The sequence below is a fragment of the Berghia stephanieae genome, chromosome 10 (genome assembly GCF_034508935.2).
Source record: "Berghia stephanieae isolate SIO BIC M18660-M18661 chromosome 10, UCSD_Bste_1.3, whole genome shotgun sequence".
NCBI lineage: Eukaryota > Metazoa > Mollusca > Gastropoda > Nudibranchia > Aeolidiidae > Berghia > Berghia stephanieae.
In genome coordinates, this window is record NC_088369.1 from 43,359,073 (window position 1) to 43,374,072 (window position 15,000).

The following is a 15,000-nucleotide window of genomic DNA, read 5'->3' on the forward strand; positions in this document are numbered from 1 at the left end:
TTACGGAAAACAGATCAAATGGACGTTTCGGGTTTCCCCTTTATCAACAAAACAGGATGAATGAGATAATGTGGAAGTGGCGTTGTTAACATTAATAAAATTCAAAGACTCAAATTATGTGCTGAGCAAGGCTCGAACCCAGGGCCTTCCGATCTGAAAGCGAGTGTCATACCACAAAACCTCATAGCCGCACAATGGAATCCTGTCACAATGGAATGAGCTTCACAAGTAATAATTTTTTTTTTTAAATTAAAAATATCCACTAAATGTCCTCAAGCACTTTGCAAGGCATCCCTAGCAAACAGCAACACTTATCTCACTCAACCCGAACACCGACTATATCCGTAGTTTACTCGGGTTACTTTTACCCCATGCCTATAATTTATTACATTTTTCATAGACAAATTATAGGCATAGTATCAAAGTTAATATTATTTTTTGGTTTTTATATGTTAATGATAGTTGAATAAAACTATCCATGTACATGCCAATTTTTAAGACATTTTTTCCAATTTTGAAAAGTAGCAAAAATCTCTAGGATTGAGTGAGTTAACATGTAGGACAAGACATGACGCCTGTTAGGCGATATTACAACTTTTTTTTTTTGGACAGAGGCCACGCTATTAAAAAAAAAAAATGAGCTTTTATATAGCGCAATATCCATTAAACATGCTCAAAGCGATTTACAAGGGGTCCCTGGTCAACAGCAACACTTGACATGTAGGACGAGACATGACACGATATTACACCTTTTTTTTTTTTTTTTGGACAGAGACCATGTACCCATTTTAACACCTGAGTAGGGTGAGAGTAAAGAGCCTTTTCCAAGAACTCAACTACCTGCCGCTCAGGACTCGAACTCAGGACCTTCCAATCCGAAGACAAGTGTCATACCACAATCATGATTCATTTTATAATTCTCTAGAATTCATATCAATGGAAAATCAAATAATTTTTTTAAAATTTTCAACTATGGTGAACTTGATTGAGATTCACCCCGACATAATTCTATTCTGAAACCCCAGGTCATATATTATATAATGGTGATGACTATCACAATTGATAGCCTTTTCAAAACAAAAGAAAACAGCACTTGTTTTTTTTAAAGGGTTTTACGGCGCTTGCAACACATTAAGGTCATATCAGCGCCAGTAAAAAGGAAGAAAATGGATAATAAAAAGTTCTAGAATTACAATTAAAGCACAAAAGAAAAAGTGAGACAAAGGGGAATTGGTTCAAATAGGGATCAGATGTAGATTCCAAGAGCACACTATCAAAGTATTTAGTTTGAGATCATCACCTAAAAGTCTCATCCAGACACAAGCACAGGTCCCAACTAAGAGGAATACACTCAAATGTTTACAAATCATATATAATACATAAATAAAACATAATAGAGTGCATAACAGAGAGATGATTTACAAGGAAAAAAAATATCATCTCCCAAAACAATAACTATGCATTTGACTGTTTCCCTCCCAGGCAGGACTCCGACCACGGCCAGGAAAAAAAACAAAGTAATCTCATTCCAAGACAAAGACAGAAAGCATGTTGGAAAACAGATATAAGGGGATAGAAGACACAGTGTGTACCTCCCTGCTCGCTATGGGAGGTCAGGATCCCCACCCAGATAACAGCACTCATACCAGGTCTCTTACTTGAAAATCCAAGTAACAATGCAGGTATTGGTCTCTTGATGAAAATAGTTGGGCCATCAGGGCCCACTCTTATGTAGACTGACTAAGCAACTGGACAATGACTATATAGTATTTTACTGTATTACGAAATTCAGTTCTGATGAAGACTTACGAAATTTTAGTCCCAGACTAAATTTCTTATTTGATTTGACCTTAAATCTTAGTCTGTCCAAACTTCCTGTTCTGAGTCACGAGTTAGTGCCTCATCTCAACTCGTTTTTTTTTTTTTTTCCAAGCACCATCCGAATACGGAATTCTCTACCCGAAAATATCTAAAAAATAAAAATTGGCCAAATTGAATTTGACAGAAAAATTGAAAAAAATCAAAATAAATGCCTAGGCACGTCCATGTGTTCTCACCATACACACAGTCACGATTATCTTCAAAGCACGAAGAAGTTGCGACTTAACCCTCTCCATACCAACTGTAGGCAAATCGTCACATTCACTACGATACAACCAACATTTTTTCTTATTCAATGTCTCTTGTACATCCTACAGTTTAAAGAAAATTAACAGTGTGTTGTAAAGCATGTTTTGTTAAAGAATTTATTTATCTCAAGAACTTAATGCTATTGTGTTTGAGTGAAAAATAATCTATTTTTGTGTTAGTTGGGTGTGAGGTTTTTGGGAAATTCCTGAAAATGGCTGGTAAGGAGAGGGTTAATTAACGACAAGAAAGGTTTAGAATGCTTGAAAATAGATCCTTATGTCTTAAAGACGTGACTGAAGTGTACTGACCTGTTGTCTCTCTCTGAGTTCATGGAGACGGGTCATCTGTCTGGTGACCTCAAGGGCTTGACTTGTCTCTGTCAGGTCAAGGTCAACTGTGAAAGCAAAGGGATAAACTATAATGATGCGATGATGATGATGAAGTTGTTGTTGATGATGATGATGATGATGAATGATGATAATGACTGTAATGTAGTAGAAAAGTATATATACCATATTAGAATATTCCCTTTACTTTTCTGTATTGAATCACTTCTTCTTCCTGTTATTATAGTTATCTACTTCCTGGCGCCAGAATGCCTACTTCCGGTTCTCACTTCTACTCTAGTTTTTAGTCAGTCCAGTACAGGAGCTCAATGAAGTAATATGTCTATCTCAGTTCATTACAATGATCTTAAAAACAACATCTTGAGAATGTATCCAATATCTAATGGTGTCACATAATGTTTCGTCTCAACAAAAATCTGTATCTGTATGGTTGGCGCTGAAGAAACCAATGGTCTGGTTGTATTTCAACGGCGTCCTCATTGGGCGCGGGCCCATGTCAGTCGGGCCTTGAAATCGTTTTGGTGTGGTGCCGTTGTGACCAGTTCATCCAGCCCATTCCACTCCGAGATAGTTCCAATGAAGAAAGAATTTCTGTAGTTTTGTGTTCTTGTCTGTGGGATTTTGAAGCAGTTCGAATTGTTTGTGGCGTATCTGTCAATGGGGTTTTCGGTTATGTGGTTGGCGAAAGGGAGTGCTCGGATTTTTCTTTTGTTTGGTCGTGGTGTGAAAAAGGAGTCTGCCTTTATTGATGGTATTTGATCTGTTATTATCTTGAACATGAATGACAGACGGGTTTCTTTTCTTCTTTGTTGGAGGCTAATGAGGTTTCTTTCTTCTAACATTTTTGTCATGCATCCTGGGGTTCTGCTCTTATAGTTCCCAGTTATGAACCGGGCGCCTTGTCTCTGGACTCTCTCAAGCCGCACTGATAATGATAACTCCAGTCTCGGTGTGTAAAAATAGCAAATCTTAAATTTTAAAAAAACAAAAAAAAAAAAAAAATATTATGATGATAAATGTAACAAATGTTGAAAACTAAAATTATTTTTAATCAATTAAACAATGGCTCATAAACCATCATCTCATTAAAACTATATCTTCAAATGTAAATTTTCACGTGTTTTACATTGGCAGTAAGAAAATTGCTTTTCCAATCAATAAATGTTTAGTTTTGTTTTTTGTTTTTTTTTCGTCATGGCAACGTGTTATTTATATCAAAAAGCTAAATATGTGCTGGGCAAAAACGACAATAGACTTCATTAGCATAGAAACAATACACACGCATTTGAATAAAAAATATCTTAAAAATTTCTGATATCAATTTTATTGATAAAATGAACGAAAATTCCCAAATTTCGATTCTAGATGGTTCAATAAGAGTGAATTAATAATTCTGTTAAGCTCTTCCAAGTGAAGTTCGATCTTTCCATTACTTTTACACCAAGAATACTTAACTCTTTCAGGGCCATTGGCCACACTATGCAGCCAGAGCAGAATCTGTTCTACTGGCCAATGATCGCACAGTGTGGCCGGTCTTGAAAGGCAAAAACAATAATGTAGTCCAATCCTGCTTTCTACAAAAGTACTATAAATTGAACCAATAGTATCATTTCTTTCATCAGAACATTCAACTCAAATTGTTTGAAAAATTGTTTAATAAATACAAATCATTATCTTCCGGCATTTCTCTATTCCCTTCTTTTTTTAATCATTATAAAAACAAGTGATTTTTTCACGCTTTTTTTTCTAAACTTGGTTAGGACTTGAACTACAGACAATTTGTTGTCCATCAAATCAGAAAATCTGGGTCTATCCCTAGTTAAGGATTTTTTAAAGACAGTTTTTTAAAAGTTTTTTTTTCTTCTTCAAGTTTGTTTAGTTATATGTTCCATTTTTTCTCTCAGTTGTCTAGCGCTTTAAATTTATACATTTTATCTTGCACAACAGTGATTGCTGTCCAATTTTTAGCTACAGGTTCACAGATTGTATTTTAACTCACTCAATCCTAGAGATTTTTGCTAATTGTCAATATTGGAAAAAAATGTATTAAAAATGAGGATGTAGCATAGATAGTTTTATTCAACTATCATTAACATGTAAAAACTAAAAAACATTAACTTTGATACCACGCCTATAATTTGCCTCAGAAAAATGTAATAAATAGGCATGGGGTAAAAGTAACCCTGGGTAAACTTCGGATATAGTCGGTGTGAGGGTTGAGTGAGTTAAAAGGCTGTAACAAATACTTTTCCAGAGATGAACTTATATCAGTTCTGATTGTTTAGTTGTAAAAGATCAAACAGATGTCTAGAAGCTTCAATCATAATAAATAATATGAACATTGCTATTCCATCATCATCATCATCATCATCATCATCATCATCATCATCATCATCATCATCATCATTGTCATCATCATCATCATCATCATCATTCTCATCATTATAATCATTATCATTATCATCATCATTATCATCATCATCATCATCATCATCACCATCATCATCATCATCATCATCATCACCATCCATCATCATCATCATCATCATCATCATCATCATCATCATCATCATCATCATCATCATCATCGACAGTATCAATCATCAGGTCTACAGCACAACTAGGTTAGTTATTTAAATGTAAAGACAATAATTTAAATAATAAAAAAAAAAAAATAAAACAAATATAAAACATAGCTGTAGTGTTGCCACTATTGATGTTATTATAATAATTATCATTGTTGCTGTTGTTGTTGTCATAGTCGTTGATATTGTTAGCACACTTACTAGAGTTTTTTAAAAATGGGTTAAAGTTAAAGAATACTACATTTCAATTTCTAGTTTTGATACAAACAAAACACAAAACACACACACACACACAGACACACAAACACACACTACAGCAAATGCAAACACGCGCAAGTGAGTCAACGCATAACACGCTACCTTCTCCTTCATTATCCAAGTCTAAAGAGAAAGGGGGGGGGGGGCGGTGTAAGAAGAAAAGTAACAAATACAAAACAAGACAAAATTTTTTAAAAAGTAATAAAAACCAAACAAAGAAAACAAATGAGGCAGGCCCCTGTCTTGTTAAGACTTTTCTTTTTCTTCTTCTTCTTCATGGTCGTTGTAGTATAGATAGTATGCGCTTGGCTAAGAAACTCACAGCATTGCCATCCGGAAGTATAACGGACCAACACACAGAACTATGTGTAAACATGAACGTTTATAGTCTGGTTAATACAGTTTAGTGAGAAGTACTCATAAACGTGGATGGCAAAAACTAATAACAAAGACATGAGTGACATCATCTTCGTTCTATCTATAGGATTCAGACCACAATTCACATTTATGAAGATCACCATACACACACACACACACACACACACACACACACACACACTCACATATTCATAATACAAGCTGTGATTATTTCATTTTTGATAATTTTTTCCCCAAGACCCTTTCAAATTCTGTATTGTTTTTATTTTAGTTTCTATCGACTCTTGAGGGAGTTTATTACTTAACTATAAATGCGATGTGCTTATCAGTCCAACAGCTTCTTTGTCATTTCTTAGACAGAGATGAGTTCAAATTTCTTAATGTTACACAGTACGATAGTGTGTTGGTTACACCATACAAAGTGCAATTGTTTTGCCTGCTGGAACGGGTGACTATTTGACATTATGTGCAATTAACTCTCACATTAATACAAAAAATACACAATAAGGCCTAATGAATTGGTTGAACATTCACTTGTATCAAAGTCGGGTGCTATAAGATATATTCAGAGACGCCAATTTTCAATTTGACTCACGGGAATTTCAGACACCACTCGGAGGAATTTCAATGCCGAAAAAAGGAATTTTCGCACACACAAAAAAAGGGAATTGGGGTGGTATTTGATATTGTTTAAATATTGTATAGATCTAAATAGATAACTGATTAGAACTATATTATGATATATAAACACATTGCCAAATACAGCCCCAAAGTTTCCTTATTTCAAATGAAGTAAAGCTCCAACACCTAATGGTAGTGATTGTAGTAATGGTGGTAGTGAGGATGATGTGGTGTTGGTGGTGGTGGTAGTAGTAGTAGTAGTAGTAGTAGTAGTGATGATGACGATGTGATAATGGCTGTTGTAGTAGTAGTAGTAGTGGTGGTAGTGATGATGTGGTGGTGGTGGTGGTTGTAGTCGTAGTAGTAGTAGTAGTAGTAGTAGTAGTAGTAGTAGTAGTAGTAGTAGTAGTAGTAGTAGTAGTAGTAGTAGTAGTAGTAGTAGTAGTAGTAGTAGTAGTGATGATGACGATGTGATAATGGCTGTTGTAGTAGTGGTAGTAATGTTGATGTGATGGTGGTGGTGGTTGTAATTGTAATGATGATGTGGTCTGGGTGATTGTAGTAGTAGTAGTGATGATGTAGTGATGGTGGTTGTAGTACACATGATGATGTGGTGGTGGTGGTTCGAGTAGTAGAGTGATGATGATGATGTAGTGGTGGTTGTAGTAGTAATGGCAATGATAATGATGTGGTGGTGGTGGTTGAAGTAGTAGTGGTAGTGATGATGATGTGGTAGTGGTGGTGGTTGTAGTAGTTGTGGTCGTGATGATGGCGATGTGGTGGTGGAGGTTGTAGTAACAGTGGTAGTGATGATGTGGTGGTGGTGGTGCTATTGTAGTGGTAGTATTGGCAGTGATGTTGATGAGGTGGTGGGTGGTGTTGTATTAGTAGTGGTAGTGATAATGATGATGTGGTGGTGGTTGTAGTAGTATTGGTAATGATGATGATGTGGTGGTGATGATTGTAGTAGTAGTGGTAGTTAAGATGATGTGGTGGTGTGTTAGTATGTGTGATGATGATGGTGGTGTGAGTTGTAGTGAGATTGTAGTGGTGGTGGTGGTTGTAGTAGCAGTGGTAGTGATGATGATGTGGTGGTGGTTGTAGTAATAGTAGTGGTAGTGATGATAATGTGGTCGTGGTGGTTGTAGTAGTAGTGGTAGTGATGATGTGGTGGTGGTAGTTGTAGCTGTAGTGGTAATGATGATGATGATGATGTGGTAGTGGTTGTTGTTGTAATAGTAGTGGTAGTGATGATGATGATGTGGTGGTGGTGGTTGTTGTAGTAGTATTGGTAGTGATTATGATGTGATAGTGGCTGTTGTTGTAGTAGTAGTAGTGATGATGATGTGGTGGTGGTGGTTGTTGTAGTAGTATTGGTAGTGATGATGATGTGATAGTGGCTGTTGTTGTAGTAGTAGTGATGATGATGTGGTGGTGTGGTGGTTGTAGTAGTAGTGGTAGTTATGATGATGTGGTGGTGATGGTGGTTGTAGTAGTTGTGGTCGTGATGATGATGTGGTATTGGGTGTATTGTAGTGGTCGTGATGATGATATGGTGGTGGTGGCTGTAGTAGCAGTGATAGTGATGATGATGTGGAGGTGGTGGTTGTTGTAGTAGTAGTAGTAGTAGTAGTAGTAGTAGTAGTAGTAGTAGTAATAGTAGTAGTAGTAGTAGTAGTTGTAGTAGTAGTAGTAATAGTAGTAGTAGTGATGATGATGAGGTTGTGGTTGTCGTAGTAGTGGTAGTGATGATAATGTGGTGGTGGTGGTTGTAGTGGTAGTGATGATGTGATAGTGGTTGTTGTTGAAGTAGTAATGGTAGTGATGATGATGTGATGGTGGTGGTAGTTGTAGTAGTAATGGTAGTGATGATGATGTGGTGGTGGTGGTTGTAGTAGTAGTAGTGGTAGTGATGATGGTGGTGGTTGCAGTAGTTGTGGTAGTGATGATGATTGTATTAGTAGTGGCAGTGATGATGTGGTTGGAGGAGGTGGGGGGGGGGGGGGGTTATAATTGGAACAAATTGACCTCACCGGAATTTAACGGAAGTTGCCCGGAACTCGGAATTTTTCACTCCAGACCAGAGTTTTTATTTTTGGAGAGAGAGAGAGAGAGAGAGAGAGAGAGAGAGAGAGAGAGAGAGAGAGAGAGAGAGAGAGAGAGAGAGAGAGAGAGAGAGAGAGAGAGAGAGAGTGCTCAAAGTGAATGTAGTGATATGTAGAGAAACATGAACTTGAAAAACTAACGAGGCTAAAGTTGAGGTCAAAGTATTTGTGATGAGCTATTATTGGCAAGTATACAGGAAGGTGAACAGGACAATTAATGCAGTAACCGAATTTATTCATTTGTTTGTGGGCGTGTGTATATGTGTGTGTTTGTGGAGAGAGAGCGAGAGAGAGAGAGAGATATATATATATATATATATATATATATATATAGAAGAGGAGAGAGAGAGAGAGAGAGAGAGAGAGAGAGAGAGAGTTATGATAGTGTGGTGGTGTTGGTTGTAGAAGTAGTGGTAGTGATGGTGGTGGTTGTAGTAGTTGTGGTAATGATGATGATGTGGTGGTGACGGTTGTTGCTGTAGTGGTAATGATGATGACGTGGTGGTGGTTGTAGCGTAGATTTAGTGATGGTAGTAGTATAGTGAAGATAATGTGGTGGTGGTGGTTGTATTAGCAGTGACTGGAGGAGGGGGGGGGGTATCCTTGGAACAATTTAACCTCACCGGAATTTGACCATTGACAGAAGTTGCCCGTAACCCGGAATTTTTTGCTCCAGACTGGATTTTTTTCCGGTGAAACCGGAGTTTTAGCATCACTGTACATTTCTAAATTTTAGGCCAAAATAAAATTTTAATCTGACGGTAAAAAATCCAAATTTGGCAAAATTTAATCTCAACCAAAATGTACAAAATCAATAAACGTGTGGCTATTTTTAATTTCATCATGTGATCAAGCACTTTGGCCGACAGTAGTTTTGTTCACACTTGTGGACAGAAGAGCTCTGAAATAAATTTTTTCAAAAATAATTAAGTTGTATTATCCGAAAGTGGAAATAGGATCAACTTATTTCTTTACCTTTTTGTTGTTGTTGTTGTTGTTGTTTGTCTGACACTTTGTGTGTGTTTTTTTTTTTGTTTTTAAGGGTTTTACGGCGCTTGCAACACATTAAGGTCACATCAGTGCCAGTAAAAAGGAAGAAAATGGGATAGTAAAAAGTTAAAGAATTACAATCAAAGCATCCAAGAATAAGGCAGACAAAGGGGAATTGGTTCAAATAGGGAACAGACATAGATTCCAAGAGCACACTATGGGTGTACTTAAGTTTGAGATCACCTAAAAGTCTCATCCAGACACAAGTGCACAGGTTCCCACTAAGAGGAATACACTCAAATGTTTACAAATCATGTCTGACACTTTAACCACTGAGCTATCGGCATGTAACTTACCAGTCAGATCCCTTGAAGATTCCAGAAAGTCAAAGGAGTCGTTGTCTCCCTTGTCTCCCTCCCATTCAACAGTTCCAGGAGCCTTCTGAAGAAGCTGGTAATTTAAAAAAATAAAAAAATAAATAAAACAAAACAAAACAAATTGTTTGTTTTTAAGGGTTTGACGGCGCTTGCAACACATTTAGGTTATATCAGCGCCAGTAAAAAGGAAGAAAATGGGAAAGTAAAAAGTTCTGGAATTAAAATTAAAGCACCCAAGAGAAAGTAAGACAAAGGGGAACTGGGAACAAATGGGGATCAGATGTAGATTCCAAGAGCACACCACCAATGTACTTAGTTTGAGATCACCTATAAGTCTCATCCGGACACAAGCGCTAAATCCAACAAAATGGAAAACACTTAAATGCTTACATTATACATCCAAAATAACAAATATAATAATACATAACAGAGAGATGATTCACACAGAAAAAAAAATCATCTCCCAAAACAATAACTATGCATTTGACTGTTTCCCTCCCAGCCAGGACTCCGGCCAGAGCCAGTACAAAACCAAGTAATCTCATTCCAAGACAAAGGCAGAAAGCAAGCTGAAAAACAGATATAGGGGGATAGATGAATAGATGAATAATTATTAATAATAATAATAATAATAATAATAATAATAATAATAATAATAATAATAATAATATAATAATAATAATAATAATAATAATAATAATAAAAATAATAATAATAACAATAATAATAATAATAATAATAACAATAATAATAATAATAATAATAATAATAATAATAATAATAATAATAATAATAATAATAATAATAATAATAATAATAATAATAATAATAATAATAATAATAATAATAATAATAATAACAACAATAACAACAACAAAAATACAAAATATTTACATAGTGCCCGTCCCATACAATAATATCTAGCTAATACAAACATCACATCCATTTATGAGAATGGATACGACCCACATATCCAGAGAACCTACCATCTGTATATAATGCTGTAATTCCTCCTGACGATTCATGTGGGCGTCGACTTGATCTGTCAAATGACTGTAGTCAGCCTGGAGTCTAATAAGTGTGTGTGTATGGATGGGGGGTCGGTAGGAGGAGGGGATGGGCAGGGAGGGAAGAAAAGAGACATGACATAGTCAATTGTTGAATTAGTGTCATCATCATCATCATCATTGCCTTTTTCAACCTGGGTCAGGGTATAGGCCACAGACGAACAATTTCCATCCTTCTCTATCCTGAGCTAACTTTTTTATCTCGTTTTATCATTTCTTATCACTTCTCTGTATATCAGCTTCTTTAATTCTTCTCCATGTTCCTTGCCTGTTGTCCTTCATAAATTCTGTCATTGCAGAAACTCTTTGGTCACCCCGAGCTAAAAAAAGGATTTGATTTGTCCGTCTGCGTTTCTGTAACAATTTGAATTTTACAGAAGGGGTGTTAACCCTTTGCCAACCCCCAACCTGGAGGACCAGGTGACTCAAAAAGGGGGAATCACACACCATTAGTATTAGTCGCCTTTTACGACCCGCTGGCTTGGCGTTGGGCTATTCTTGCACTCTCTCAGTTGAGGAACCCCAGTTCTAATTCCATTTGTCAGCAAATAATATGAAGTTTGTGATAATATAACAAGTATTCTAAATACAATTATTCTGAGCGTATTGACTTTTAACTCTATTTTCTTCATCTACCTCACACCGACACAAACAAATAAGCAAAATATGTATATATTTGTATACTGTGCTTCACAATGTTTCATTGTTGTTGTTTGTTTGTTTTTAGGTGTTTAACGGCGCTTTCGACACTATTTAGGTAATTTAAGCGCCCGTTTCTGTCTTTTATCAATTTTTATCGGCCTTGAGGGGCCATAGCTGTTCAATGGTGTACTGTTGTAATAAATTTTTTATAAAATCATAATAGTTACATGTTTCTTATTTAAAAATATTTATTTACAATTTCTGCAGGAGTTCACATTCCTGCAGATCCTATAAAATTTTTTCCCCTACCAGTGACCATGCAGTTGTATACATAGAGGGAGTGGGGACAATCATGCAAATGAAGCCGTTGAAGATCCGAGAGAAGAACTGCCCTATGGAACTGAGCTCCCCAGGAATAATGAATGGGTAACACTGAACACAGCACGGGCAAAAATTGGGAGAACAGCTTGGAAGGAAGCATGAAAAAGTGGGGGCTGGTTGAGACTAGTTTGTGTACATAATGTGTTCTTATGATTTGACACTTGTCTTCTGACGTGTAGGTCCCAGGTTTGAGTCCCAAGTCTCATTGTGGTCGGTGCAAAGGTTCAATCCTTGGAAAAATGACTCTTTACTCATATTCCCTCACCACACTCATGTGTAAAATGAGTACCAAGCTGGTTACACCATTGTTTCAGTCAAAAAAAAAAACAAACAAAAAAAACCCCCCCAAAAAAAACCATCATTGTATCATGTCTCGCCTTACATTTTAAGTGTTTTGCAGTTGGCTTGGGACCCTTGCAAAGCACTTAAAGCAATTTACAGACCTGCCAACCCTTCACATTCCAAAAGTGGAATCAGAAGGCCTGAAAATAAGAATTTGAGACAAAAAAAAATTGAAATTTCACCTTTTTAACCTACCCCCCCCCCCCCCTCTATTCGCTCTTTTTTATTCTTCTTACCATCATCATCATTTTTGATAATCGGAATTTTCGAGACAATGACGGAATAGTACAAAATGGAAGAGTGAAAATAGGAATGATTCCGCCAAAAACGGAAGAGTTGGCAGGTATGAATTTAGTGGATTACCGCCGCTACATTATAGCTCAAGTTACAATTTTCACAAACCAATCCACTAAGCAACCAACCTACCCACCTGACAGGATCAGTCACCACACTACTCCCCTGGCTGGTCACACTGTCCTCCAGATCTTCTCGACGCAGGGCTGGCTGTCTGACAGGGGGGGATAGGTCACCGCCTGAGAAATGGACATTTCATTAGAATTAGATACTGTCGCCTAGGCATTCCATGAAGGAATATATAGAGAGAGATGTACATTCCTCCCATCAAACCCAAGCATCGGTAACACACTCTGGAACAACTATAAAAAACGTCTAACTTCGACGTCATGGCACAAGACCGAAGGTGCTCACTGGTTCGGATAAGTAAGTAAGTAAGTAAGTAAGTAAGTAAGTAAGTAAGTAAGTAAGTAAGTAAGTAAGTAAGTAAGGAAGGAAGTAGTAAGTAAGTAAGTAAGTAAGTAAGTAAGTAAGGAAGGAAGGAAGTAGTAAGTAAGTAAGTAAGTAAGTAAGTAAGTAAGTAAGTAAGTAAGTAAGTAAGTAAGTAAGTAAGTAAGAAAGTAAGTAAGAAAGTAAGTAAGTAAGTAAGTAAGTAAGTAAGTAAGTAAGTAAGTAAGTAAGTAAGTAAGTAAGTAAGTAAGTAAGTAAGTAAGTAAGAAGGAATATGGACAGTCCATCAAACAAGATGTCTGATGCCAACAGGAATCACCCATGTTGTCCAAAGTGAAATATAACATGGATAGGAAAAACAAAAGGGAAAATTAAGTAAGTTGCTGGTTTCTGTGAATTGTAAAAAAGTGCAATATTATCCCTATTGAGCTCATCACCCCCCACCCCCTGCTCTAGCCTTTCGATTCTATTACCATCTTTCTTTCTTCTTCTGAAAATTTAAAGAAAACCCCCACTCCCTCAACTAGCCCATACAGACAGACATCCAATGATCTGTTGAAACCGTCTTCTTCAGAGCCATTAGGCCCTTGGAGCCAGAGTTGATCCTGGTTTCTCTAGCATGAAATGGACAAAAGCAATTGAGACATTTTGGGCTCAAATCCCTTCTTCAGGAAACAACATAAACGATAAAAGCTGTAAAAATTCTGGTAAAATCCGGATGGACGGAAGGAAAAGTCTTGGCAGATGAAACTTTACTTTTTTCAATCGTTTATCTCAGGTGGATGTGGTGCACCCTTCAATCCATTCACCAACTCATCCAACCATATATCCATCTTTCCATCCATGCATCCATCCCGTTTATCCCAAGTGGATGTGCACCCTTCAATCCATTCACCAACTCATCCATCTTTCCATCCATGTATTCATCCCATACATCCATGCATCCATCCTTCCATCCAAACAGCCATGCTTCCATCCATCCATCCAGACATCCATCCTTCCATCCATTCATCCCATCCATCCATGCATCCATTCATCCATCCTTCCATTCATCCATTCATCCCATCTCCATCCATCAATCCATCCATCCACTCGTCTCATCCATCTATCTATCAATCCATATATAAACATACCATTCATTGCATGATCTCTCTGCAAGGAATTTCCATGGTAAAAGGATGGGGGCCAAACTTGTTCGGACGTCGATGCCTCTGTCAGTTAAATAAAAAAGAAAATACTATAATTACATTCAACAAAAATTTGTAGTTTCATTTCAAGGAGCATAATGCAAGTCTTCTTCTTCTCCTTCTTCTCTTCTTCTTCTCCTTCTTCTTCTCCTCCTTCTTCTTCTTCTTCTTCTCCTTCTCCTCCTCCTCCTTCTTCTTCTTCTTCTCCTCCTCCTCCTCCTTTTCTTCTTCTTCTTCTTCTTCTTCTTCTTCTTCTCTTCTTCTTCTTCTTCTTCTTCCCTCCTCTCCTCTCTTCTTATTCTTCTTAAATCTTCTTCTTCTCTCTTCTTCTTCTCTTGCTTCTCTTCTTTTCTCTCCTCTTCTTCTTCGTTGTGTAAATGCCACCTTTACGAGGATCACTCTCATTTGACATCCGGATAAATGCAAGAAATAAAAGACAATCACTTCATTTTCACTGACGTCACTAATTTCACCAAAGGGAAACAACTCTCTTTATTCATATTGGAAGCATTCCTGCTTCTGCAGAACTGGTGGCAAGTTGGGTTCTAAGTCTTATGCATGGATTAGGGGGGGGGGGGGGGGGGGTTACTCATTGACCAAAGAAGGTAGAGGGGTGGGGGTCAATTTGATACCAATCCTAGATTATAGGAAGGGGGGTGGGTGTTACTCATCTGACCAAAGAAGGTAGTGGGTGGGGTGGGTGCAATTTGACCAATCCATAGATAGAGGAAGGGGGCGGGGGGGGGGGGGTGACATATATGTACATTGCTATTTCATTTCGATACCACTTCTAGGGTTTAGGGAGGCTTTTTGTTGGCTTGTTTTGTTTTCTCCTCTTTAAGAAAT

At 37.2% G+C, this 15,000-nt stretch overlaps 1 protein-coding gene across 1 annotated transcript in view; it reads right to left on the minus strand.

Annotated features, from left to right (window-relative positions):
- LOC144955828 (uncharacterized) overlaps positions 1–15,000 on the minus strand; it is a 64,332-nt gene that overhangs the window by 3,573 nt on the left and 45,759 nt on the right. The window contains exons 22-26 of the mRNA XM_078886023.1: positions 14,101–14,178; positions 12,654–12,756; positions 10,778–10,862; positions 9,771–9,864; positions 2,439–2,524 (exon numbers count right to left, since the gene is read on the minus strand). Coding sequence (XP_078742149.1) covers positions 2,439–2,524; positions 9,771–9,864; positions 10,778–10,862; positions 12,654–12,756; positions 14,101–14,178 — 446 coding nt within the window. The remainder of the gene's footprint in view (positions 1–2,438; positions 2,525–9,770; positions 9,865–10,777; positions 10,863–12,653; positions 12,757–14,100; positions 14,179–15,000) is intronic.